Source organism: Diceros bicornis, chromosome 29 (assembly GCF_020826845.1).
Source record: "Diceros bicornis minor isolate mBicDic1 chromosome 29, mDicBic1.mat.cur, whole genome shotgun sequence".
Taxonomy (NCBI): domain Eukaryota; kingdom Metazoa; phylum Chordata; class Mammalia; order Perissodactyla; family Rhinocerotidae; genus Diceros; species Diceros bicornis.
This window is the reverse complement of record NC_080768.1, coordinates 17,725,449-17,751,874: the sequence shown is the minus strand read 5'-3', so window position 1 is coordinate 17,751,874 and position 26,426 is coordinate 17,725,449. Positions and strand designations below refer to the sequence as shown.

The following is a 26,426-nucleotide window of genomic DNA, read 5'->3' as shown; positions in this document are numbered from 1 at the left end:
TGGTCGCCTAGAAACCTGAAAGAAATAAACTAAAAAAACCCCACACTTTTTAATATGCCTAATTTAAATAAATTTTAGAGAAAGAAAATTTTATGGTTCAGAAAAGACTCCTAATCTTCCATAGAAAGGCAAATAAGATCTTAGCTTATAAATGGAGTCATAAGTTTTAAAAATATTCTGAGGATGCGGGAAGAAATAAAATGACATTTGTCCCTCCTGGAGATCTTGCTGAAGTTATAGGTACCAGAGGAAATATTATACTTTGTTCAGGTACGATGTGCTAATATGAGTGTGATCTTCCAAACCTAGAAAATGTCACCAGTTTACTTTGAGGATTTCAATGTTTGGAGACCAAGAGTGACAATCTTATGTCTATCATAATAATGTCGCCATTATCTGAATGGTTTCTGAAGGTGTGGAATACCCAGTCCTTGGTGACCAAAGGCCTACAGAGAAAAATGACCCAAGATTAGAAACACTGGACAGCCCTTTCAGAACTCTGACAGAAAGGGAAATATGAGGAAAAAGAGAGAACTTACTGAAGGAGACAGTGAATAAAAGTAAATTCGAAGATTAGCCCCATATAAACTAATCGGAGAATTTTTGAGAAGAGAAAAGCCAGCATTTTGTTCCATAGGGCAGAAAGTTAAGAGGGATGTGAACTTAGAAGACGTCTTTATACAAAGTGATAAGGAACTATTGCGACATTCTATCTGGAAGGCAGGTATTCAGACATTTTTATTTGATCTATTGCCAGTTTTATGACCTATCTTGACATAAAGAGTCTTTAGTTGCTTTCCTGAGTTTTTCATTTAAAATTAAGTACATTCCAGTACACACAAAGTGCATATTTATGACATACTGCTTTTTATGAAGCTCAAACATAGAATGGCAAATTTATGCCACAACAGGTTTTCATGGAAAACTGATATGTGAAATTATATAAGGTCCTTACAACCCTGTATTGTTTACCCATGAAACCCCATCTCTATCCTAAAGCCCCAATAAAAAGACTATAATGACAACTCTCCAACTCTATTGAGAGAAATAGAAAGACTCCAATGAGAAAAATACTTCACTGGGAAACTAAATAATATTTTCCCAAGTTTCGTTTAGCTAGTTAGTGAAGTCTCTAAAGCCTTTGAAATAATATAAGGATTCCAAATATCCTTTTGTCTTTTCAAATAAAAGTGGAATAAGAGTCTTAACTGCGTAGAAACTCTTTGAGATTAAACAGACTTTCCTTTCAAACTGATACTATTTTGAAAACTCTTTTCAACTAACACCATCGCAGTTTAGAATTCTGATGTCAACTACTTTTATCTTAAAGGTAAAGTTGTTCTTTTTCCCCCTAGTGAAATAAAATGCTTTTGAAGCCTAATAAAAATGGGAAATTACTAGACAAAATCTCAGGAGGAATCCAGAACTTAGTCTACAGAGATGCAATTGCAAACCAGAAATTAGGAGCATTGGTGACCTAAAAAACCGCCCAGGCATACTGTTGGTGGAGACCCCCTTCTTAGTCACAGCCACAGTCAACTTTCTCTTGGAAACGTCTCTCTCATCAAGGCCTGCTTTGAAAAAGGGCACAGCCTCCCACGTCCTACAACCGCTGTCTTGCTGTTCCTGAAATGTGTCCCTTTTCATTATAAGGTTTTAATACTGACCTTAGATAAGGGTCTCTGAACCCTGGAATTATTATTTGGGCCAGATAATTCTTTGTTGTGGGGGGCTGTCCCATGCACTGTAGGCTGTTTAGCAACATCCCTGGCCTCTCCCCACTAGATGCTGGTAGCACTCCCTCACCCAAGTATGACGACCGAAAATGTCTCCAGACGTTGTGAAATGCCCCTTGGGTGTGAGTGGAGGGTAAAATTGTCTCCAGTTGAGAACTGCTGCCTTAGACGATAATGAAAATAACAAATGATGGTTATAAATGCTCCTGTCATCTTTTCTCCTTCTCATAGTATGAGGCAACATGAATGCAAAGCTTAATTCTGGCTCTGTATTTGCCAGTGACCTTGAGCTAATCTTTTTTACCTCTTCGAGACTCCATTGCCCCATCTTTAGAATAAAGATGTATTCATTCATTAGACATTTGCTGAATGCCCATTTACATGCCATACGCATAAAAGAGAGCCTCCTTCAAAGTGGCTCACTGTTTAGTGAGCAGAAAGAGATAAATAATAATTAAAATAAGAAGTTTAATTTAAATTAGGGGTTTCTCACACCTTGGTGAGGAATGAGACAGATGTTGGAGCCCTTGGCTAGCCTTTATCAGATGTGTACGCGTGTTGTGTACTCCACATGGACATTTGCTGAGGTCATAGGGAACAGCAGTGATAGCTTCCAGGCTTGGTGCTGCGACCACCCTCTCTTGGATGCCACTCCCAGAGACCCCTGCCTCTTCCTTGGGGGGCAAAGTCATTCCAACCTCTTTCCTTCTTAGCCTGTTACACACCCCTCGGTCCCATGAGGCTCTTCCTGTGTGAAGGGCACCTCGGTTCACCCCTGTACTTGAAGACATGGAGAGTCATAAAAAGACCATTTCAGAGCCAGCCCTGATGGCCTAGTGGTTAAAGTTCAGTGCATTACACTTTAGTGGCCCGGGTTCGGTTCCGGTCACGTCAGTAGCTGTGCTGTGGCGGTGGCTCACCTAGACGAACTAGAAGGACCTACAACTAGGATATACAACTATGTACTAGGGCTTTGGGGAGGGAAAAAAAAAAAGAGGAAGATTGGCAACAGATGTTAGCTCAGCAAATCCTTCCTAGCAAAAAATAAATAAAAAACAAAGAGACAATTCCAGTACCACTAGTTCTAGTTGGCAACTTTAAAGTGACCATTTATACCCCAGGGGAATTCCACATTTCAAAACTCTTGTCTCAGTTTTGCCCAAACAAGGTCATTTCCTAACCAACGAAAGCCTGAAAACACTCCAAAGTCCTGTTCAAACACCCTTTAAAATTACAACACTAAAAGCTAGAGATAAAGGATTTTCATTGCAAACCATTTTTCTCCCTTTTAAATATAAAACAACACTCACACAAGAACAAAGACCGATATCTTTATTGCATGCAAAAGTAAAGGTTGAAATTGTGTTTATTGTTAATCATTTCATGGAATCCAGTCAGATTTTACAAAATCTGGAGAATTTACTTCTGGAGTAAACTCTTAACTCTTCTCTTTCCTGTTGGATGGTTTGTGAATAACCCAGACCTACCAGTCTTCCTTCAACTCCCTCCATCTTTAGCACATTCTGCCACTCAGTGTGTCTTTAGCATGGAAGGAAAAACTCAGTCTTTCTTAGAAACTTCACTGTCCTATTTTTCTACTTAATTTACACAATATTTTGTAAATGGTCACTTCTGTGTAAATGTTAAGTCAGCTTAACTGAACCGAATCCAACCAGCAGGTATCAGTTGTGATAATCACTGTCAAGTTTGGAATTTGTGTCATATAAGGATTTATATCATCCACTTCAGGGCTACTTCCTACTACCATAAATTTACAAGACTGAATTTTATGAAATACTTTATACCTAATAATGCTTCTTGAATTATTATTGCAGAAACAAACATGCATTGAAGCCCCAGCAACGCAGATTCCTTGCCCTCCAAGAAGGCTGTGCGATGAGCCACAACCAGACAACCACACGGCCAGCTTGGAGCCCTGCACTAATGTCAGGGTAACCAAGGTGGGAGACCAAATGAAAAGGTACACTACTATTCACCCAGGTTCAGATAACCCATCTCTTTCTTGGAAATGTGAATATTACATAGGTGTCTTCCCTTCCACTTGACAGAACAAAACCCAAGCTTATTGGCTCCTCACCCCAAGCGAGGCTGGCAGCAGTAGGCTTTAATGACCACGCAGGTAAGGCACAGAGAAGAAATTATTATCTCTGAGATACAGTGAGTTTCAGAGGAAGCGGTAGGATTAGAATGATCCCATGCACTGTGCTAGGATCTGGAGTCAGATATCTTCTGGGTTCTGTTTCACAATCAGAAGAAAACATCTTTTAATCACACTCTTTATTTCACAACAAACAATTGTGGAGATCTTCAGTTGTTATCGCCCATTATTAGCATTATTACTGAAGGCTCACAGCATGCCTCTGCAAGACGTTGCCCTCAGCAGCTCTGTATGCATTATCTCACTCTAGCCTTATGACAAGGATGCGAGGTAGAGTCCACTCTCCACATTTTTGCAGACGAGGACCCCAAGGCTCAGTATTTGAATTGAACCCACATTGCAAAACTTATGCTACAAACTGGGCTCTTCTGTGCCTCTAAAAAGCTTCTTCATGCTTGTGACTTCATTAAAGACTGTCCATCTTGGTGCTGTGTGTTCTCTAAAATCCAGTCTATGTACTCAGAAACTCTGGTGTAGACACCTGGTTGTTCCCTGCGGGCACAGCCTTCTCCCCAGCTGGTGATGCCCACCAAGTGCCATGTTCCCTTGTGTTTACAAACTAAAGGACCACCTGAATCTCCCTGTGTCGCAGTGGGTGGAAAAATAAAATGATAGAAAGTTATGACAGACGTGCCTTTAAAATCCTATAGTCACACTACACACACCACACACACCATGCACATATAATTTCTTATGGCTCTTTAGGTATCTCGTGTCTAATTAGTTGTTGGATGTGGTGAAAACGATTTAATTCAATGGTGTATGGTTGCATTTTCTGTTGATTCCAACAAAAAAATTTTGACATCGTCATCTCAATGTCAAATAAACCTATCGCTCTTATATTTTAGTACAATTATTGTATGTACAATTGTCCCCTCTCAAATATAGCATGCCCCTGCACAGATTGTGACATATGTGTATATATATATTCAGTTTGTTAAAGATTACTTAGAAAATTATCAGATCATTTGGCTCTAAATTATTTTAAAAACTATACTGAAATACACAATGGAGAATATATTTTGAAATTGGTTTTCTCAAGTAGCCCGTTGTGTGTTTTTTCATAATTGAAGGCATTACCTTGCAGGCGTCTTTGCCTCCCTCTTTATGGCCAGCACAGATCATCTGATTGGTTATTTCATGATCTCTAAGTCTTTCCTGGCATTCTTCATTTGTTACCAAAGGAATATTTACCTTTTGTAGGGTATTTTGGATTTCACCTACGAGGTAACCAACATATAACTTCAGAAATAGGAAATACAATAAATATGGACATAAGACTAAAGTCTTAAAGCAAATCAGAATGACGAACTTTTCAATAAGGTAATTTCTCCGGATCAAAACAGTAACGGTGAGAAGGTAGAGATACAGACACAGAGAGAGACAGAGAGAGACAGAGAGAGAGAGAGAGCGAGAGAGCGCTCTGTATTGGCCTCTGATGCAGTGTTAGGATAACCCCAGCCCTCCAGAGCCGACCAGAGACTTTGCTTCCATATTCTCTACCATCCTCTCATCTCAATAGAAGTCTCTCAGAAAATCCCTCTTATTGCCTACAACCCAAAGGCTTGGAAGTTCTTACCTTTCAGCTTTTGTTTTATATATTCAAAATGATAATTTTAAAATATATGATTTGGGGGTAAAAAAAAAAAACAAACCTCTGGCAACAGAGGAGTATTTTGTCCTTCGAATATATGCAAGTGAGTATTTTCCATGAAGAATAATTTATTTACAAATAGTTTAACTTCCACCGGTGCCCAGGCTCCCCTTGGATAGATGTTGGGAGCTTTTTTTGTTTGGTTAAAGGTTACTTTTAATTTCTTCCTGCCTCAAGGTACTAGACCAAAATTTGAAAATTTTGAATTAGTTGAATAAAGGAGTGCATCAGGAAAGATGGAGAGAGTGTGGCAAGCTCCCTCCTTTTGTAAAGAATAATGCAAATATTATTCCTTATTTTGTCTATCAGGAACATAATTTTGGAAAGAATAGTCTGTTTCCTAAAAATCTCAAGGGCAATTGAAATACCCCAAGTGTACATAAGGAGGGGTTCTTAACCTGGGGTCCATATAAATAATTCCCATTATTTCTATATAAATAACTCACATAGAAATAATTCACATTATTTCCTTGGATACAAAAAAAAAAAACACATTTTTATTTTCACCAACCTCCAACTGAAGTCTAACACTTCCCTTAATTGTGAATGTAGGCACAAAACACAGGAGGGTTAGCAGTACCTGTGACTTTGCCATCAATATAAGTCATAGATATTTCCCTATCACATTACAGTTGTGGTAGATCACTGAAAATATCATTTGTGCTCACCAGAATTTCAACATTATGGTAGTCATGAGAACAACTTGCTATTTAATGCATTAATAAAAAGCATGTGTATTACTATATCATACCTTTTTAAAAGTATTTTGATAACTGTATTGCAATTTCTTTGGTTTCCTTTATAATTCTAGGTGTTTTATTTAAGCATGTAAAAGCATCATTAGAGAAGTGGTTCACAGGCTTTATCGGATTTTTAATAATTTTTTTTTCATGCAGGAAGGATACATGAAAAAAAATTATTAAAAGCCTGCCATAAAGAGAGATGGTATGGCTGCCTGCACTGCTGGTCGTTAATATCAAGGGAGAACAATGGCATTGAGAGATGGGAACACTATTAACACTGAGGACACGATGGGCTTCGGTGGGCTTGTTAGCCCTATACGGGACCAATCCTATATGTGAAGTCAAATGAATGATCTTTATTATAAAGTAAGATGCTTAAAAATTTACGTTATAAATTTTTCAAAGCCCAAGCAAAAGTACGTCTTATCAAGAGTCACTGAATAAAATATGTGAGAATGAATAGATTGGAAAGATCATGAGTTTGGATATAATTTTAGATAGAGGCCCATTAAACTGATCCTTTCCATGTACTTTAACCTATAAGACTTGCTGTAGGAACATTTAAAATGTCATGGTCTACCTTTTTCCTTTGTGAAGCCCCATCCGGTTACCCAACAGTGGGTGTAAATGGTATTTGTGTCATCTTTGAAAGGTAGGCAGATTGGTTTTTGGAATTCTGAAAGATAAGTTTTAAATTAGAGTTTGGTTAGATAAAGGTGTGGAACTTGACCTTAAAAATCCATGCTTTCCTTCTCTCATCTTCTCTTTCTATAGAATAGCACCAAGACGAATAACCCTTTTGCGTTCTACTCAACTTCTGAGGTCAATGATTCAAGAAAATTCCTCACCATCAGAGTCATTTTCACATAATATTTTTGGTGTTAAATTTTCTGGATTAAATTTTAAAACTCAGAGCCCAAATTTAGTGTCAAAACATTTAGAAGCATTCTTATGTCTTATTCTGTCTGTGATACCCTTAATAGTAATAACAGAGTGTCTACACTGTTTCAGGCACCATTTTAAGTGCTTTAACTTATTAACTGACTTAATTATTATAAGAAACTAATGGGATAATTATCATGCCCATTTTACAGATGAGAAAATTAGAGGTGCAAAGAAGTGAAAGGAACATGCATGAGGTCACAGAATTATTAATGGACACGGCGGGCATTCAGCAACTGTTCAGCATTGTACTTCCAAAGGTGACACCTCTAACTCCACTGCTGCTGTCTTCCAAGATCTTCCTTCTGATCAGTCTCTTCCCTACTCAAGTTACACCTGGAAATTAATATGTGGCCCCAGTTGACCTCATATATTTTTAACACAGTCATGTGTGACTTAACAACGGGGATACGTTCTGAAAAATGCATCGTTAGGTGATTTCATCATTGTGTGAACATCATAGAGTGTATGTTCACAAACCTAGATGCTATAGCCTACTACACACTTAGGCTTTATGGTACTAATCTTATGGGACCACCATGGTATATGCAGTCCTTCATTGACTGAAATGTTGTTACACGGTGCATGACAGGATGCCAATGCCCAAAGCAATGGTAATTCTGCTTCTCTTGTCAAAAGAAGCCATGCTTTCCAGATGGCACAGACATTTCCTATGTCTATTCAATAATGTATAAGCACTTGTATTAACTAATTAACATTTCTTGCCCCTTAAGTAAAAGAGATTTTATGTCAAGTCACAGGTTTTATCTCCCCTGGCAATTTTCACCTTTACCCCCACTCCACCAACCAGAAACTAAAGACAATCTCTCCAGATTCTGCCCTTTCATTCAAATTGATGTGAAAATTAAACCAATACAATTCAGCTATAAAGCTTCTTCTTAAATATGCTACGTACCAGTATAATTCAGAGGAGCCTCAAGTTTTATTAAGGCAATGTCATGATTAACTTCTGAGATTTTATAATTTGGGTGAATAATAATCTCTTTTATTTGTGAGAAAGGCGTTTCTTTTGTTATCTCTGACAGATGTAAAATGCCACCATAAACTCGCCAAACACTTGACATGGAAAGCCTAGGAGGGCAAAATAAACATCTATTTGAAACCAGAAAGTCTGGCCTTTGATATTGGTCCTTTTTCCTTTCACTCTACCTTTCAGAAAAGAACTGGGAAGAAAATACTACATATGACATATTTTTTCTTACCTAATTTCTCCTTCTGGCAATTCGTCATCACCAACAGCAGCGGTACCGAATTTTTGAAGATTTAGTTAAAAACATTGAAAAATGTACATTTATATAATTATGTAATGTTTACTGTAAGTAAAAATACAAGAATGTTGCTGTCCCATTCTGAGAGAGATGGTGTTCGGGAGAGACTCTAGTAGTTTATCACGGGAAAACCTTGCTCACTTCACCAAGCCTGAAAGCAATTGCTTCCATGAAATTCAGAACTGTCAAGAAGTCAGACTGATTTTACACAAGCCCGTCTAACAGGGCAAATTACGGGGACTTCAGTGTTATTTAAAATACACCTATATCGGCCCCATGGCTTAGCGGTTAAGTGCGCGCGCTCCGCTGCTGGCAGTCCGGGTTCAGATCCGGGGCGCGCACCGACGCACCGCTTCTCCGGCCATGCTGAGGCCGCGTCCCACCTACAGCAACTAGAAGGATGTGCAGCTATGACATACAACTATCTGCTGGGGCTTTGGGGGGAAAATAAATAAATAAATAAATAAAATCTTAAAAAAAAAAAGAGGGAATACATTTAAAAATAAAATAAAATAAAATACATCTATATTTTAGGAAGTATGAAAATTTAAATTAACTCTTTAAAATATGAATATATACAAAGTAAGTATAGAATTATGAGCTAACGCAAAGTCTTATTTTGTGTAAATATCTGGAAATTTTTATCATCATTAAGTGAATGGTGCTAGACAGATGTGCTCAAACAAAACTCTAGGGGAAATAATGGCGATATCAGGTACAAAGTAGCTTTCTTTTAATTAAATTACAGTGTTTCTATGTATATCACTTCTTATAAACGTACCACACTGAGCCTTCAAGAATGAAAATTCTTAACGTAAATTGGTGCAGCCACTATGGAAAACAGTATGGAGGTTCCTCAAAAAATTAAAAATAGGGGCCAGCCTGGTGGCATAGTGGTTGAGTTTGCGCACTCCGCTTCAGCAGCCCAGGGTTCATGAGTTTGGATCCTGGGCGCAGACTTACACACCACTCATGAAGCCATGCTATGGCGGCGACCCACATATAAAATAGAGGAAGATTGGCACAGATGTTAGCTCAGTGAGAATCTTCCTCAAGCAAAAAGAGGAAGATTGGCAACAGATGTTAACTCAGGGCCAATCTTCCTCACCAAAAAAAAAAAAAAAATTAAAAATAGAACTACCATATTACCCAGCAATTCCACTTCTGGGTGTATATCTGGAGAAAACAAAATCACTATCTCAAAGAGATATCTGCACTCCCATGTTCATAGTAGCATTTTATACAATAGCCAAGATACGGAATCTTAGGTTGTTTCTATTGACAGATGATTGGAATAAAGAAGTTGTGGTATATGTGTACAGTGGAATATTATTCAGCCATAAAAAAGAAGGAAATCCTGACATTTCTGACAACATGGATGCACTGTGAGGGCATTACACTAAGTGAAATAAGTCAGAGAAACACAAATACTGTATGATCTCACTTATATGTGGAATCTAAAAAACCAAACTCAAAGAAATAGAGAGCAGATTGGTGGTTGTCCCCTGGGGTGGAGGGGAGGCTGGGAAATAAGTGAAGATGGTCAAAGGGTACCAGCTTCTGGTTAAGATGAGTAAGTCCTGGGGATGTGATCTAAAGCATGGTGACTATAGTTAACAATACTGTATTGTATATATGAAAGTTGCTAAGAAAGTAGATCTTAAAAGTTCTCATCACACACACAAAAATCGTAACTATGTGAGGTGATGGATGTGTTAACTAACCATATTGCAGTAATCATTTCATAATATATACATATATCACATCATTACATTGTACACCTTAAACTTACACAATGTTATATGTCAGTTATATCTCAATAATGCTGGGGAAAAAAAGATGAAAATTCTTGGTTCCAGATTGGGGTGCATATAGTAAAAAGGGGACCTGCTATTTCCCTTCACAAAATCTTTCCATCCAGACCAACAGCCTTCTCTTTAGCAATGCCACGTGCAGCACAGCCTCTAACCAGAGGCCCAGGCTGCCACGCGGCAGCTATGGAGGAACTTTGCTCTGCCCAATTGTGCCACAGCCTCTGTGATATTTTGAAAGCAGTACCCTCAATCCCAGAACACAATAACCCAGACCCTGCCCTTTTAGACACGGAAAGAGAGGGAATTTTACGAAAACAAAAATACTTTTTGAAAGAGATCAAGCATCTTTTATTTTAGGGCTCTTAGTATCTCTTTTGCTTGTTCATAGGCTTTGTCCATTTTTACATTTCTTATTTAATCGTAGCTTATATTTTGTGAGTAATTTTTACGTTCCAGGTATAGTACTCAGCATTTTAGGCATGTCGCTTAATCCTTCCAATAACCTTACAAATTAGATACTATAATGATTCACATTTTACAGATAGGAAAATAAAGCTAAGAGAGATTAACAAATTGCCCAGGGTCATTCACACCTTTATTTTTTTTAATTGAGGTAACATTGGTTTACAATGTTATATAAATTTCAAGTGTACATCATTATATTTCAATTTCTGTGTAGATTATTCATCATGTTCACCGTCCAAAGACTAATTACAATCCATCACCATACACATGTGCCTAATCATCCCTTTTGCCCTTCCCCTCCCATCTTCCCCTCTGGAAATCACCAATCTAATCTCTGTCTCTATATGTTTGTTTGTTGTTGTTATTTTCTATTTATGAGTGAGATCATATAACTTTCTCCATCTGACTTATTTCACTTAGCATAATACTCTCAAGGTCCATCCACCTTGTCACAAATGGCCAGATTTCATCCCTTTTTATGGCTGAGTAGTATTCCATTGTGTATATATACCAGATCTTCTTTATACATTCGCCCCTTGATGGGTAGCTAGGTTGCTTCCAAGTCTTGGCTATTGTGAATAATGCCACAACGAACATAGAGGTGCCTGTATCTTTACGCATTGTGTTTTCACATTCTTTGGATAAATACCCAGCAGTGGAATAGCTGGATCATATGGTAGTTCTATTCTTAAGTTTTTGAGGACTCTCCATGCTGTTTTCCATAGTGGCTGCCCTGGTTTGCACTCCCACTAGCAGTCATTCTTACTTTTAATAAGTGCAGAGTTTTGACTCAAGCCCCGTTCTGTCTAACTACAAAGTCTAAGTGTTTTAAAACTTTAAAACCCTGCCATACATGCTGTTGGCCCGATAAAGTAGAAATATTTTTTGGTTATTCTTTCAAGCAGAAGTAATATCCCCCGGGGAACATCAGTCCTGCTAACACTCCACACTCTGTTCTGATGGTTCAGATCATTCAGTGCTCAGGCCCTAGTTCAACATTTTGAATACTGTCCCTGTTTTAAAATATCTTTTATTAAAAAAGAATAACCTATCAATAAACTGACTTGATGATCAAGAAATTGATTATAGATTCTTCAAAACTAAAAGGCAAGATAAGACCCCGGATAAGACGCATCCAAAACTTACCCATCAAAGCAATGGGCAGCAGTTAGAACCCACTGGGACCCAATGATCGACCCTCCACACAAGTGGCTCTGAGTTGTCAGCTTCACCTGAAGGCTGACCTGCCAGGGCCACTCTCCCCAAGTAGAGTTGATTCCTCCAACAATGCGTGGGTTTGTTTTTGTTGTGCAGACTAAAAAGAGAGTGTCGAAGTTAATGGTTGGACTTAGAGGTGAAACACAGTCCTCTTCATCCAAGGAAAACAAAATATACAATTCCATTATCTAAGACTAGGCAAGCTATCAGAACAACACAGACATCCTTTTACAGGTTTCTGGAAAAATGAGGTTTACTCACCAGAGCTGTCCTCACTTTCACACAACCTCAGAGAATAACCAGAGGTCGCTCGTGTCCCATACGTAATCCTAGTTGGGGAGCCATCCATAGACAATCGTAACGAACACTTACACCTAGATAAAATCATCCGTATAAAGATTAAACCTTCACAGAGGGGGAAAGTTCATGAAATTGTCTTGCTGACTGTCTCTGAAAAATAAACTTTCACTAACTTCTCTCCTCTACAGTCTTCTGGGAGTAAAGAATATATGAAGAACTGACAGCGAATCGTCTTTGTACATGTCTCCTGGCAGACATTCACTCCTTTAACGAAGGTCACATTCAATTCTTCCCCTTGGAAATCAACTCCTGGGTAAATTTTGGAATGGCAAGGCTCTGTGCCAGTTATAAACATAAAAAAATATAAAATGAAACAGAAATAAACCACATTTACATAAGTTTCTGGTACATTGATGATTATTTCATCACTATGACTTGTTAGAAAATCAAAAAATTTATATTTTATGTAATACTCTTCTCGAATCACATTACCAGGCAAAGTTTGTTTGCAAGTTAAAAGGCTATATCCAGATATGGTGTTTCTCCGAGGGGTAGGGGAACTCGGTGTCCCACTTTGGGAAGTTTTAAGTAAACAGATATTTCTATTAAAAAAAAAAAGGAAGAGAGAGAAAGAAAGCTGCATTAGAGGCAAATACAAAAATACCATATATCAAAAAAAGCATCCTGCAAATTTTATTCTTCTGAGAAGTATATTAGATGCAGAAGTAAATCAGACTACAGGACTCTAAAAAATTATAGACATTAAATGTAAACCAAGTCACATCTCCCTCTGAAGAAAATTGGTAGCCATAGATAACCTGAAAAGAGCTGAATGGTTAAGTTCCAACTGAGGAAAAAAAAGAACAAATTCTGGGGATTTATGCTGCTGATGCTATTATGTAACTATATACCCTTCTCTTAGCTGCAGCTTTCTTATAAAGGAAAGGGTGGGTTATCTGAGGGTAAAGAGGTCGAACCAGAGCCTCGATCAGGAAAAACAGGGCTCTAGTTTCTGAAACAGAGGAATTAGAACCAATGAGCTTAAAGGATGTGCTGCCAGCGAGTGCTTCATACTTCAAGCTAACACAAAACATTAAGATCTGTAAGAAAGGTATCAGATGCTTCCTTTTCCATGGCTGTTGTTTCATTGATTCAATAGTAGGTTTAAGTAAGAGAAGGTAGGTAGAAAAGTCCGCAAATCTCTTAACTAATCTGTACCTGGCAGAAAAGTACCTACTTAAACTGCAGGTTCAAGCATTTTGAGGGGAATGAACAAACCTTTTTAAAAACTCAAACGATAAAACTAAAGTGATGACAAGGCAGCAGCAAATGTTACACATGCGTACTCGCCTTTGTGATTCTGTATTCCATGCATTTGTATAGAACGTAAAGAAGAGGCAGTTGGGATTATAGGTGCAAATGGTTTGACACACGAAAGCATCTGGTGTGATAACTCTGCCCACATCCACATCTGAAAAGGCGAGGTGCTGGAACATGTCCATGTGGCAACCTGTGAACTCACAGAGGGAAGTTGTTCCTCAGTAAATGACATAATTTATGGGTCATCCATGCCAACCTACAACTACATCCCCTCAAGGACATCCCTGACAAGTTGCTCAGCTTCTACTTAGACATTTATAGTGATAAGGAGCTTGCTATCTCATGACAAGGCCCAATTCTTTTCTGGACCACTCTAGGTGTTAGGAATTTTTTTCTTTTATTCTTCATGGTAGCACTTACCTAGATCTGCCTTACGAAACCATACAGATTAGTCTAATCCCTTTCCCAACGATAACTCTTCAAAAAGAACAATAAGATAGTCATCCTGACTCTTCAGATTAAATGTCTTTAACTTGTTCCTTTAAACATTTTTATTTTTCCATTGCTTCTAGACATCTTACCATGCTGGTTATCATCTTTTGAAATGTTCCAGGTGACCATCGCTTCACTCAAAATGTGGAACATAGAACTGAACACATTTCAGTCATGGTCTGACCAGTCCAGATGACGAAAGGACAGGGGCCACCTTGTTCTGAAGACTATTTTCTTTCTTTCTTTCTTTTTTTTTTTTTTTTTGCTGAGGAAGATTGGCCCTGAGCTAACATCTGTGACCATCTTCCTCTATTTTATATGTGGGATGCTGCCACAGCATGGCTTGATGAATGGTGCACAGGTCCGTGCCCAGGATCTGAAACTGCAAACCCTGGGCCGTTGAAGGAGAGCAAGCAAACTGAACTACTACGCCACCGGGCTGGCCCCCCATTTTCTTTTTTAAAGCTAGTTTGTTTGCTTTGTTTTGTTTATCAAAAGCACTACAGGATGTTAGTAGGAATGGCAGAAACTCTGAAAATCCTTTCCTCTGTAAAAGTAATGAGAGCACTGGAAAAATGGTCAAAATGAACATTTTTAGAACTCTAGAAATTAACTAAAGGTTTATTACAGTCCAGGAAGTGTTAATTCAAGAAAAATAGCTGAATCTCAGTAAGAACAGTGAGTTTTGTGGGGTTTTAACTTGGCCTATTCCCATCTCCCTCTCCCAGCTCCACGTAAGCCCTTAAAACAGCCCCATAATGGTGCTGAAAACCTCTAGCAGCCACTGGAGGGGGCAGAATGGGGTTGGAGCTACTCTAATCCCCATACCAGTGACTTGTCTTTATTTGACCTGTCTGGAAGTTCTCAGGAAAATCCCACTCACAAGAATTGAGTTTATTTGACATGACTCAGAGCTTCCTCAGTGTTACTGGCCTTTTCCTTGGAAATATTTGTCAAAGAAAAAAAAAATTGTGGCATTTATGTAACATTGTGGCTGCCTAAGGCAGCAATTACAGATGAGGAAACAGGAAACCAATAAAAATCTTAAAACGAAAACCAGGAGAAAGAGATGTCCATGGTGGGGGAAGGGGGAGGGTGTAAATCTGTGAATTCCTGGGCTCTAGAAGGTCATGTGCATGTATAGGGCTGTGTGCGTGACCAGGGCTGTGTACGTGGCCATGAAAGATCTAAGAAAGCCCTAAGATCTCACTGCTGGCTGATGCTAAGCTCTGTGAGCTCTGCATCAGCAGAAAGTGAAGGTCAAGGCAAAGTTGCTGAATGCTTGCCTAAGCATTGAAGGCATGCCCCAACACTCACAGAAAGCCCCTTATCAAAGGCTGGGAGACTTACTGGTTATAGGCATTAAGAAAATTTCTGTCCAATCACTAGCTAACTGTCACCAATTAGGTGCCTGAGAAACTCAAAGGTGGGTTTGGAAGCAATTAACTGTTTTTCCAAGTTGTTTCTTTTCCTTTTGTATGTTAAGGAGATGTAACCACCAGCCATCCTGAAGCTGACCAAGCCTCACCACAAGAGCTATGCCCATGACCTTTGCCTTATTCTTAATGCAAAGATCTCTCCAGGAGGAGCTTAGGCCTCATTATGTGGAAGCATGTTCTCCAACTGAGCCTGTGCAAGCGCATACCTGCATCTCCCTTTTGAATATTCATTCCCCAACCGAAATAAAAGTTCCTGCTTCCCTTTGTTCAGGGACGCCATAACTTCGGAAATCATTCCTCATGGCCTCCTATTTGCTGCAAATACACTTTACTTTGTGAGATAACTTCCACTGGTGTATAGGCTTATTTAACTCACCAGGAGGCGAGCCTACTTGGTTCAGTAACATAACTGCTAAGAAAACCAAGCAGAGACACCAGTGGCCACATACAGCATAGAATACACATTTTACAGAATTAGCTCAAGAAAGCCACCAAACAAACAGCAAACAACAACAAAAAACAGTAATAAGAGCAAAGTCTGGGGAAGAAGTGAATCTGATTTCCAGAGTTGCCACATACTATTATCTAAAAGGTCTAATTTTTTCTTACAAAAAATTATAAGCCATATCAAAGAAACAAGATAGTATGGCCCTTACACAGAAAAAAAGGCAGTCAATATAAACTGTTGCTGAGGAAGTACAAATGTTGGCTTTACTAGACAAAGACTGTAAGTCAACTATTTTAAATATGTTCAAAGAACTAAAGGAAACCATGCCTAAAGAACTAAAGAAAAGTATGAAAACAATGTCTTACCAAACTCAGAATATGAATAAAGAGATAGAAATTATGTTTAAAAAAACAAATATGAATATTAAAAATTAAATAATCAGTAAATTTGAACCAGTAAATCTGGTACGCACCATGGAAGGGCTGTGCTGGGGGAAAGAGGAAACAAATAGGAAAATAGATTCATTGTTGCCAACTTCCCTATCATCCATGGAGAGGTCCTAGCCCAGCACCCAATACAGGGCTTGACACAGAGTCAGCTCTCAATACTGTGTAGAACTGGCTATTGGTGATTTGGTTTCAATAATATCTTATCATTAACATGGTGATACACTAAATAAGGTGGAATGTCATGGCAATTCTCTGGATAATTCAACTGAAATTACCTATAAGTCTGAAACTACAGGATTTTATTGATTCGTTGTGGTAGAGTCACTTCACTAGATGATGGACACAACCAAGAAATGACCTTATAGTTTTCTCTACAATGTCACTGTACTAGTTTCCTATTGCTATTATAATTATGACAAACTGAGTGGCTTAAAACAACATACATTTATTATCTCTCAGTTCTGGAGATCAGAAGTCCAAAATGGGTCTTACTGGGCTAAAATCAAGATGTTGCCTGGGCTTTTTCCTTCGGGAAGTTCTATAGGAGAACCTGTTTCCTCGTCTTTTCCAGTTTCTACAAGCCACCTGCATTTCTTTGTTCATGGACATTTTCTCCATCTTCAAAGCAGTGTAACATCTTCAGATCTCTCTCTCTCTCTCTCTCTCTGACTCTGACCTTTCTGTCTTCCTTTTTCTGTTATAAGGACCCTTGTGACTGTATTGGGCCCGTCCACATAATCCAGAATAATCTCCCATCTCAAAATCTTTAACTTAGTCACATCTACAAAGCCCGTTTTGCTGTGTAAGGTAACGCGCTCACAGGTTTCAGAAATTAGGATGTGAACAACTTTGGGGGACTCTTATTCTGCCTATTACAATCACATAGTGAAATAATAGCCATGTAATTACCAATTTCTGAGCGAGCACAGGGCTTCAGTGAGAATCCAGATGCCACGTTAGCCAGCACCTTTATAGTGGTGGGTGTTCCTCCTGGACTCCGCTTTAATAGGCAGCTGTTCCTGAATGTGAAAAAAAGAAGTTACTTTGCTTTCTAAACTGCAAGGTGCATGCAGCCATCCATTTTGCTTTGAAATGATCCACGGTCAATGGAAAATAAACAAAGCAATCAGAACAATGATTTTGACAATGAGTGGGTCAGGGGTTTGTATATTAATCAAATAGACATCTTTCCCCCCTGCAGAGGGAAGGTTAGGGTGAGAACGGGGTGGGAGACATTATTTTACTAAACCCTCATTCTACAAGCACAGCCTATCTGTGGTCCAAATGGAAACCATTCTCTTCCAGAAAAATGATACCAAAATTGAGTAAGTAAATAAGGAGGGTTGTTAGGTCTAAAAGTCCTGTTTGGTTTTCAATTTGAAAAAAAAAAAAAAAGAGGTTATGAAGAATACAATTAAATCCTAAAAGTACCATCAGAGAGAACAAACATTATAAATTTTACTCACTGGTACTCTGCACTGGAAAATGCTTGTGTGGCGTATGTGAAAAATTGGCAGTGAATGCTATTCGTGCAGCGTTTTTGGCATTCTTCAACACTATTAGCCTTAGATAGGTTAAAATTGTCACCTCTCATATCAATTCCTTTGTAAATGTCTCGGTGGCAAGCTGTACCAATAAAACACATGGGACAAATTCAGTCAGTTTCCCTTCTAGAAGTACATCATCAGTTTGAGCAGGGCAGTTTTGAAGGATAATATTCTGTTTTTGGCAATTTCCCTGTTAATTAGGGGATTTAGATTTTTTATTACATTACTAAATTATCAAACTCTGCTTGAAATAAACACATTCCAATATGTCTTAGGGACTAGCATGGAAAAGGGGTTACTGTGCTTTCAAAACTTCATCAGTACAGGTAATATTTCACACTGAAATTATCAACGAGCAATGGAAGATAAACAAGGCAATAATAACGAGGACCCTAATGACGTGTGCGGAGGTTTGCATTATTAAACAAACGGAGGTGTCTTCGACCTCTTGCGTGGAGTGAAGGAGCTTCTCATCTCTTTGCTTGTTTCTCAACTTTCAACTACTCCTGTCTGATTGCGACTTGCATCTGTAAGCCCCGTCATTGACATCTATGTGTCAAATCATTATCATAAAATGTGGAGAGTTCTTGTAGATGCATGATGAAGCCATTTCCATTCTTGCTTTAGAATTTTGTTAAATTCCACTTAAGCATCCTTTCAATTGAAATTTGTCTTATATACAAAAAATATAGGTAATTCTTTTAACAGACAATGAACCAAATTAATGAGTTAGGCTCTTTGTCTTAAAGACTCAAATTTGTTAGTTAGACCCTTGGCTAAGGATACTAGCAATATAAACCATAATCTATTGTATGTAATTTTCCAATCCTAAGAGGTATGGTTTAAGGAGTCAGAAAACTAGATTTAATGGTGAGAATTACAGAAAATATGCAAACTAGTAGGAAAACAACGTATTGAGGTGGGCAGGGCTGTAGATTATTCATGGTGGTTCATGCTCACAGGAATTTGCTGATTATAGAAATGGAATCTCTTTCCCTTTCTGCTGCACATGAGAAAAAGAAACAGGCTAAGAGTTGGGCTGGGATACTTAGAAACTAAAACGTTTCTTTATGGTTAGTTGAAAGCTATAAACCTACCCCTAAATGTTTTAAACCAAAATCGGTCCTGAGTTAAGAGACTTTACATGCCTGGAAGCAATAGTTCACTTTAATTTCACTTTAATGTAAGATATTTGGGGAGAGCTAGAAGAGAACATTAAATCAAGTTCTGTGAGTAGACTAAGTTTTGGGGGAAAAAATAACTAAGGTGTAATGAGAAAGGCACAATATTATTTTTTCTTTAAATTTTACTATGATGCCACAATTGAAACTAATGCTTAATTGAATAATTTACACTAAATTTTATTAAGATATAAATTTGATCTTATAAAATAGAAAATGTACTCCTTCCTAGGTAAATTACATATTGGCTAAGCCAGGTCCCCCTGTTTATCACCAAGGACTGGTTACTATACAAACTGCAGGCACGAAGTGTGTGTATGTATTGAGGGAGTGGTGTTAATGGGACAGGAAAGGATGAAAAATTTTAAAAACATCTGAAATTTAATCCTACAAAATTAACTGTATATAGTAAGGGTAAAATAACAATGATGTATAGTGATAACATGGTTATTTTAAGGTTCTGCCAACCCATCAATTGAGAGAATCTTTTCCGTACTTTTTACTCTCAGATCAGTCACATTAGAGAAATAGTTCATTTGCCTTAAATTTATTAGAATAGGGTTGGAAATTGTTTCTCAAGACGTTAATAGCAATAAGTGTCAGGATTAAAGTTTCCTGGCCTCCTAATCCTCATATATTTTTAAGTATTATTCTTCGCAAGATTTACAAAGCCCAGTCCTTCAGCATGGGAGTTTAACAGGATTTCTTAACCTCTGCACTCCTGACATATGGGACTAGAAAATCTTTGTTGTGGGGGCTTCCCTGTGCCTTGTGGAACATTTAGTGGCATCTCTGACCTCTATCCACTCGATGCCAGTAGCATCCCCCCAAGTTGTGACAACCAAGTGTCTCAGGCATTGACAAGTGCCCCCTGGTGGAAGGACAAAATCACCCCTGTTTGAGAACCACTGGTGTACAAATCACCTTCAAGTGAAACAGAAAGAGAGAACTCTCTGTGTTCTCTTTAAGATTCTTATCTGGAATCAAGGGGAGACTATTGTTTAGATGGGTATTCACTTTCTGCAAATCTTACCTGTAGTGCTACCCTCATAAATAATAAAGGCTCCTTAAGTGAGTGTTGATTGATAAAAACAAGAGGATATGTCCAGAATATTGCCCCATCTCTGTTCTTTCTGAGGGCTCCCTTCCAAAAGTCCATGACAGTACAGAGTTTGAGCAGAAGCTTTTCTAAGGCAGACTCCTCGTTCATTCAACTTTAGCTAAGAAATCCACATCTTACCGCTTATTTTATGTCCACATTGCTTCAAGGAATGTCCAGAAATTGCATTTTTCCGTGACATTTTTGGCAGCGTTCCCGTAACACTGTCTTTCATGAAGCAACCAAACCTGTTTTTAAAAGTAGCTTCACTTAGGAAGTGAAATAAACACACATTGAGGAAACATCTAGCATTTTTTATGCACTAATAAATATAGGCGGGAATAAGGAAAATAATACAGCTTCCCTGACATTTGCCGGAAAGAACATTCTTAGAGGCTATTCCATAATATCTAACGGTCTTTCAGTATTGTTTTCCTATACATTCACATTTTTAAGTACAGGAAGTCAATCATATTAAAGAGTTAGTGATTTTTCCTGTGTTCCTAAACTTTTGGGGAATTTATGTTCCTACTTGGTGATTGTTTTCATAAATACTTTCACTTACTTATGAAATTAAATCAGTCATGAGAGTGGATCTATATATGATGTCCATCTCGTTCACTAACTCCTTCTAGTCCACACCTAATGGAAGACTTCTTTCTGTCTTTCATGTCAACCTCAGTGGTAATTTCATTATTCACAAGGATTCTAGAACCTAACTCACCTTTTTCCTTAAAAAGTTGACATCTCTCACATACAATCTGGGTTTTCTGTACAAGTTTACCATGTAGAATCAAGGGATGGTTATCTAATTCCTAGTTTTCAAATTCAAATAGAGTGAAGATAAAAGAAAAGAATTGTGGATATAGAAATGGAACAATGAAGAAACACTCATTCTGGATATTGATCAAAATTAAAGAAAATGAAACTATGGCTGTATTTAGGCAACTCTATGACCTAATAAGATTTTTCATTGCCAATTATTTTTCCAGTGCTCTTCCTTTTCCAAATTACCAGTTAATAGTCTATATTCACAAGTGCACACACACGTGCACGCACATCACGCATATCATAGGTGCTCAAATTGGCTCACTGTAGGCACCATTCAGACCTGCCCTCTCTCAGCATCATAAGCTCTGGATCTTACTCAATCATATTCTCAACAAAATGCTTACCTTCTATTATATTTTCTTTGGACTGTGCTACCCACAAATGTGATCATGAGTCAGACAACAACTATGCTTCCTTGTTCAGGTGAAATATTCACTTGTTTTTAGACCTTTTCTTGAGACAATCTCTTAACCCAATGATTTTCTAGCATTTTCCTTGAGGCCTTGGATAGAAAATGACTATCTTTTACTACTTTAAGTGAATGCAGATATTTTTTAAATGCAGATTTCCAATCCCAAGAGTCTTTCGTTCAATAGGTCTGGGCTTCCACCTAAGGATCTGCTTATGTAAGAACTACTCCAGGTGATTCTGATGAAGCTGGTCCTTTAACCCCATTTGAGAAACATAACCCTGCGATATGCTACACTTTTTTGCACACAACTGATTCCATTTTGAAAAATGACTAGCTTCTCCAATAATGAAATATCAACTTTTACCTTTTGTTTGCATCATTGGTTGAATTTGCAGGAAGAAAACTGAACAGCAAACACCTAGGATGGAACGTGCACATCATCTGACAGTGTTGGGCACTCGGGGTGAAAATAGCAGTTACATCCCCACCTTTGAAGAAGGTGTTTTCATATAGTTGAGTCAGGCATCCTATGATGTCATCATTGAAAAAAAAGACATTAATTTGGGAGGAATGCAAATAATAATTTACATTATCAGAAAAGTGTCTGTGTTCTGAACCTTTTTACTTCCTCCATGGAATACCCAAAGATCTTTATGACAAGACCTTAATTATACAGGCAGAATGAAACATATTAAGGTGACTATTTGAACAATGTATGATGCTCAAGTCATTTTATGGGTACTTCTATATAAAAAAAAAACTTGGTTGATTTTTATTAAATCATACAATAATTTGCACACAAATTATCCCCAAGAAAATGAAATCCTAGGGCCGGCCCTGTGGCTTAGTGGTTAAGTCCTCGCGCTCCCCTGCTGACGGCCCAGGTTCGGATCCCGGGCATGCACTGACGCACCGCTTCTCCAACCATGCTGAGGCCGCGTCCCACATGCAGAAACTAGAAGGATGTGCAACTATGACATACAACTATCTACTGGGGCTTTGGGGAAATAAAAAAAAAAGGAGGAGGATTGGCAATAGATGTTAGCTCAGAGCCGGTCTTCCTCAGCAAAAAAAAAAAAAAAAAAAAGAGGAGGATTAGCATGGATGTTAGCTCAGGGCTGATCTTCCTCACGAAAAAAACAAAAAAACAACAAAAAAAGAAAATGCAATCCTAGCTTGGTTTCTCCCTGTTGCCTAACATGCAATGAAAATATCATGCCTTAAAAATAATGATGTGTGATCTATTTTTCAAAACACTTTCATAACAAGCATCCCCACCAGATTCTCACAACAGCTCTGTAAGGGAATCTGGAGACAGTCTTTATTATATATATCTGACTTTTTTTTTTAGGAAAGAAGTTAGGTAACTCAGTCTCATGGCAGCACACACTTGCCCAAGATCCACATGGCCGGTGAATGTCCTGGAACATAAACCCAGCTCTTCTGACTCCCCGTCTTGTTCCGTTTCCTAGTGTGCAACGTTGTTCCTCATCTCAGTTGAATGCAAGCAAACTAACAGTTATTGGTATTTATTACTTTAGGAATGAGTGCAGAGAAACAAGTATTCTCTCAATTTCTACAAGCTCATTTTTCAGACAGCTTAAGCAAAGGCATGCATACACCAAATTGAAGATACATTCTGAACTACATATTTGCTGTCTGGAATTGTTCATAGCTCTAAAGTACCCAGCATCCTACATATTATTAGAGTGTTAAGTGTTACCTTTACTGTTATACTGAATTTGAGTTAACCTTGAGAGACTCACTTCAAAGTCTGCTTAATAAGCTTTTCCAACTCAGATAACACATTCGCTTTACTCGGTCAACTGCCCGTTAATCACAGGATATTGCAATGGCAACCTCATCCATGCCCTAGGGCAGTAGTGCCACTCCAATTTTAATAATACCTATTTTTGTATTGCCTTTCAGAGAATGGGCAGCTTGGATACGTGTATTTCATTAAGCCCTGTTGATTAAAACTTCCTCTGAACTATTCCACCCCTCTGGGGATTTTGGCCCTGAGCCCTCTTATGATGACCCAGCCCAGCAAGATTGCTTGTCCTTCTCTCAAAGGTGTGGCTAAGATGACTAACCCTTGGGTAAGGTTTATATTTGGAAAGAGCAGAGACCTCTTCAGGTGGAAGCTTCTGGGAATACAAGTTGCCAGGTACACAGGCCTACATTTCATAAACACACAACATACCGAGTACCTGGTCCGGTGACAAGGCTAGCTGCAAAGTGGCTTGTGTTTTAGACAACCGGTGTTTTTGGCTGATTCGTGATGATCAAGCAGCCATCCTCCCCCACCTCAATTCACAGACATGGGTACAAACAATGGCTGGGGCTAGCCTGGGAGTTCCCATTCTGCAACTGAGCCTTGATGAACTGCCATGTGATTCAGCCCAGGAGAGGAGTAACTAGAAATACAGCAACTTTGGAGCAGACTGGAAAGAAAGTTCTAATAGGTGTTCTTGCTTAACCTCATAAGCTGGTACTAATGATGATGATGATGGTGATGATGATAGGCTTGTTTGTATTGTATTCTAGAGTATATGGAAAACACTGTGACATAAGTTATCTCATAACATAAAATATGCTATATCATGTCACACAAGTCCTTATGTCCATGGACCTTGGCAAGTTATTCAGTCTTGTTAAAAAGATCATATAATCAATAAAGAGAAGAAAAGGAATCTAATTTTTTAAAATTGGGCGAAGAATATGAAAAGGTAATTTGCAAAAGAAATAGAAGCAACTAATAAGCATATGAAAAATGCTAAGAATCATAAACACAGGCAAGTTAAAATTTAAAATTATCTAAATTACCAGTGTCGATGTACTGATTTTCATTGCAAATAACAAAAAAAAAACCTAGTTCAAAGTGACTTGAATACAAATGAAATGTATTGGTTCAAAGCCAAAGAGCTGGGGGTGGATCTGGCTTCAGAAATAACTGGACACAGTGCTCAGCGGATCCCATCAAGACACAATTTTCCTTCATACATTTGCTCTATTCCATGGGGTTGCCTTTCTCTCAAGCTCCATGTAGTGGAAAGACAGTGCCCGAAGCTCAGGTCTCAGCATTCTGTCATAGTTCGAGTTCACTTGAAAAAAAACAATAAAAGAGTCTTATTTCTAGAAGTGTAAGCAAAAGTCTTATTGCAAGGCTTTGGCTCTGATGAGGTCAATGCAGCCAGCAAGATGTGTGCCTTACTTACTGGTTCAAGCCTGCCTGGGTCACAACCACATGGACCAAAACTGGGAGGCAGCTGTTTCTCAGAAATAAATTAGGATACTGTTTCCAGAAAGGTGAATATATGCCAGGCTACAAAATAATAAGTGACTATTGAGTTGGCCTAGGTGGGGTAAATGATCACTCTCATCTACTAGTGGAAAAAGTCAACTTGGAAATTACCTTTTTGGAAGATAATTTCATGTTGTATGTCATAAAACCTTCAAAAATATTCACACCTTTGTATCTAGTATTTTTATTTCCAAAATTTTATTCCACAGAAATAATTCAATATGTGTGTAAGAATGTGCATGCAAAAATACCATGCATAGGGAAGAATACTAAGCTCCAAAAAATATGATATATATTTATTTGCATGAAAAGGTAGCTTTAAATGGGAAACGTTATAAAAAAAGTATCTATAATTAATAATATCTTTGTTACTTGTGTACATCGATATGTGTAGAAAAATATCTGAAAGACTAAACAAAAGATTTTTAACAATGGCCATTTCTGTATTATAGGACTACAGAAAATATGTAGTTTCTCATTTTCTGCTTATTTGCACCTCTAATTTTCCTAGTGTGATCATGAAATTTTTTTTTGGCCAAAAGAATAAAATTGAAGTAGCCATGGTCCACAGCATCTCTGGCTTCTACTTCTCAGCATTCAATGGATTTGTAAATGGTAATGATTCTGGCGCAGAAGAGCAATTAGGAATGAGACGACAGATGGAGGGGAGTTGCAGTTTAGGGAAAAAAAAAAAAAAGGCTTCTTCCTGAAGAAATTGTATCTCTTTACCAATGTAACCCTTACCCAAGAGGTGTTTCTCTTAGCCATACATCTGAGAGGTAAGTAAACAATCATTGTGATGTGGCCATCTTAAGTCAACATAGACTCGGAAGCCACCCATAACGGTGACACGGAGAAAACTCCACTCTGCAATGATTAACGAAAAAGAGTGTCCAGAATCCTCCTTATTCTCTGAAAATTTGATGGAATGGATAGACAGAGAAATACGATCAAAACCTGTTGTTGAAACTAGAACTATTCAAATGGATGACTTCCAAATTAAATTGAAACCAGGTATTTTTATTTCTGAAATGGTTCCCAGTGGCCTAAAAGAGTAAAAATATATGCTTTGTACCTATCACTACACTTGGGTTAGACCCAGACAATATAAAATGCCTAGCACTCTTTTGAATATTCAGATAAAGCTGATTTTTTTTTTAATGTTGATAATAAAAATGGAGCGCCGATTGTTTCAGGATCTGCTTTGTACAGAGCCACTTCCAAACAGAAGTTTCTGGTAACACATGCCTGAAGACATTCTCATTTCTGGGGTCTTCCCCCTGGTGTGTCTAGGGCGATGCATCTGAGAAGTGGTTGTTGCCTCCAAACATTAAAAGGATGTGTATCCTGCCTCCTTCCCAAGGCTGTATGTTCAATAGCTTTCTCCACGGGTGGCATGCCTTGCTTAACTCTCTTCCACACACCCTTAACTTTATGTTTTGTAGATAATCCACTCACCACAGGAAACTGTAGCAAACAAGCAAATGAAATAAGCTGCTTGCCTGAAGGAAATCATCCTAAAAGAGAAAGCACTGCATGAATAACTCTGCTGGTTATAGATCAT

General features: G+C 38.2%; 1 protein-coding gene across 2 annotated transcripts; it reads right to left on the bottom strand.

The window, feature by feature from the left end:
- Nucleotides 1-4,304: 4,304 nt before the first annotated feature.
- Nucleotides 4,305-26,426, bottom strand: KLKB1 (kallikrein B1). 2 transcript variants are annotated; one of them, XM_058525392.1, is made up of 14 exons: nt 26,321-26,426; nt 21,923-22,085; nt 20,457-20,563; nt 17,955-18,114; nt 17,398-17,507; nt 13,691-13,850; nt 12,833-12,942; nt 12,514-12,676; nt 12,302-12,414; nt 11,969-12,137; nt 8,171-8,346; nt 6,893-6,988; nt 4,996-5,135; nt 4,305-4,496 (listed from the first exon to the last, which is right to left on the bottom strand). In XM_058525392.1, the coding sequence occupies exons 1-14, from the start codon at nt 26,424-26,426 to the stop codon at nt 4,305-4,307; spliced, it is 1,965 nt and encodes a 654-aa protein (XP_058381375.1). The 2 variants fall into 2 exon arrangements, with proteins under 2 accessions (XP_058381375.1, XP_058381377.1); XM_058525394.1 differs by lacking the exons at nt 4,996-5,135; nt 26,321-26,426 and having other exon boundaries at nt 4,468-4,496; nt 21,923-21,999.

What these genes read in the sequence shown, in the direction of transcription:
- KLKB1 (XM_058525392.1), bottom strand. Translation starts at nt 26,426, where the DNA reads ATGATCTATAACCAGCAGAGTTATTCATGCAGTGCTTTCTCTTTTAGG. An exon ending in GTTTGCTACAGTTTCCTGTG is followed by an intron (nt 22,086 to 26,320) that starts GTGAGTGGATTA and finishes ATGACATCATAG; the next exon opens with GATGCCTGACTCAACTATAT. An exon ending in GAGGCAAAGACGCCTGCAAG is followed by an intron (nt 4,497 to 4,995) that starts GTAATGCCTTCA and finishes ACTGCGACACAG; the next exon opens with GGAGATTCAGGTGGTCCTTT.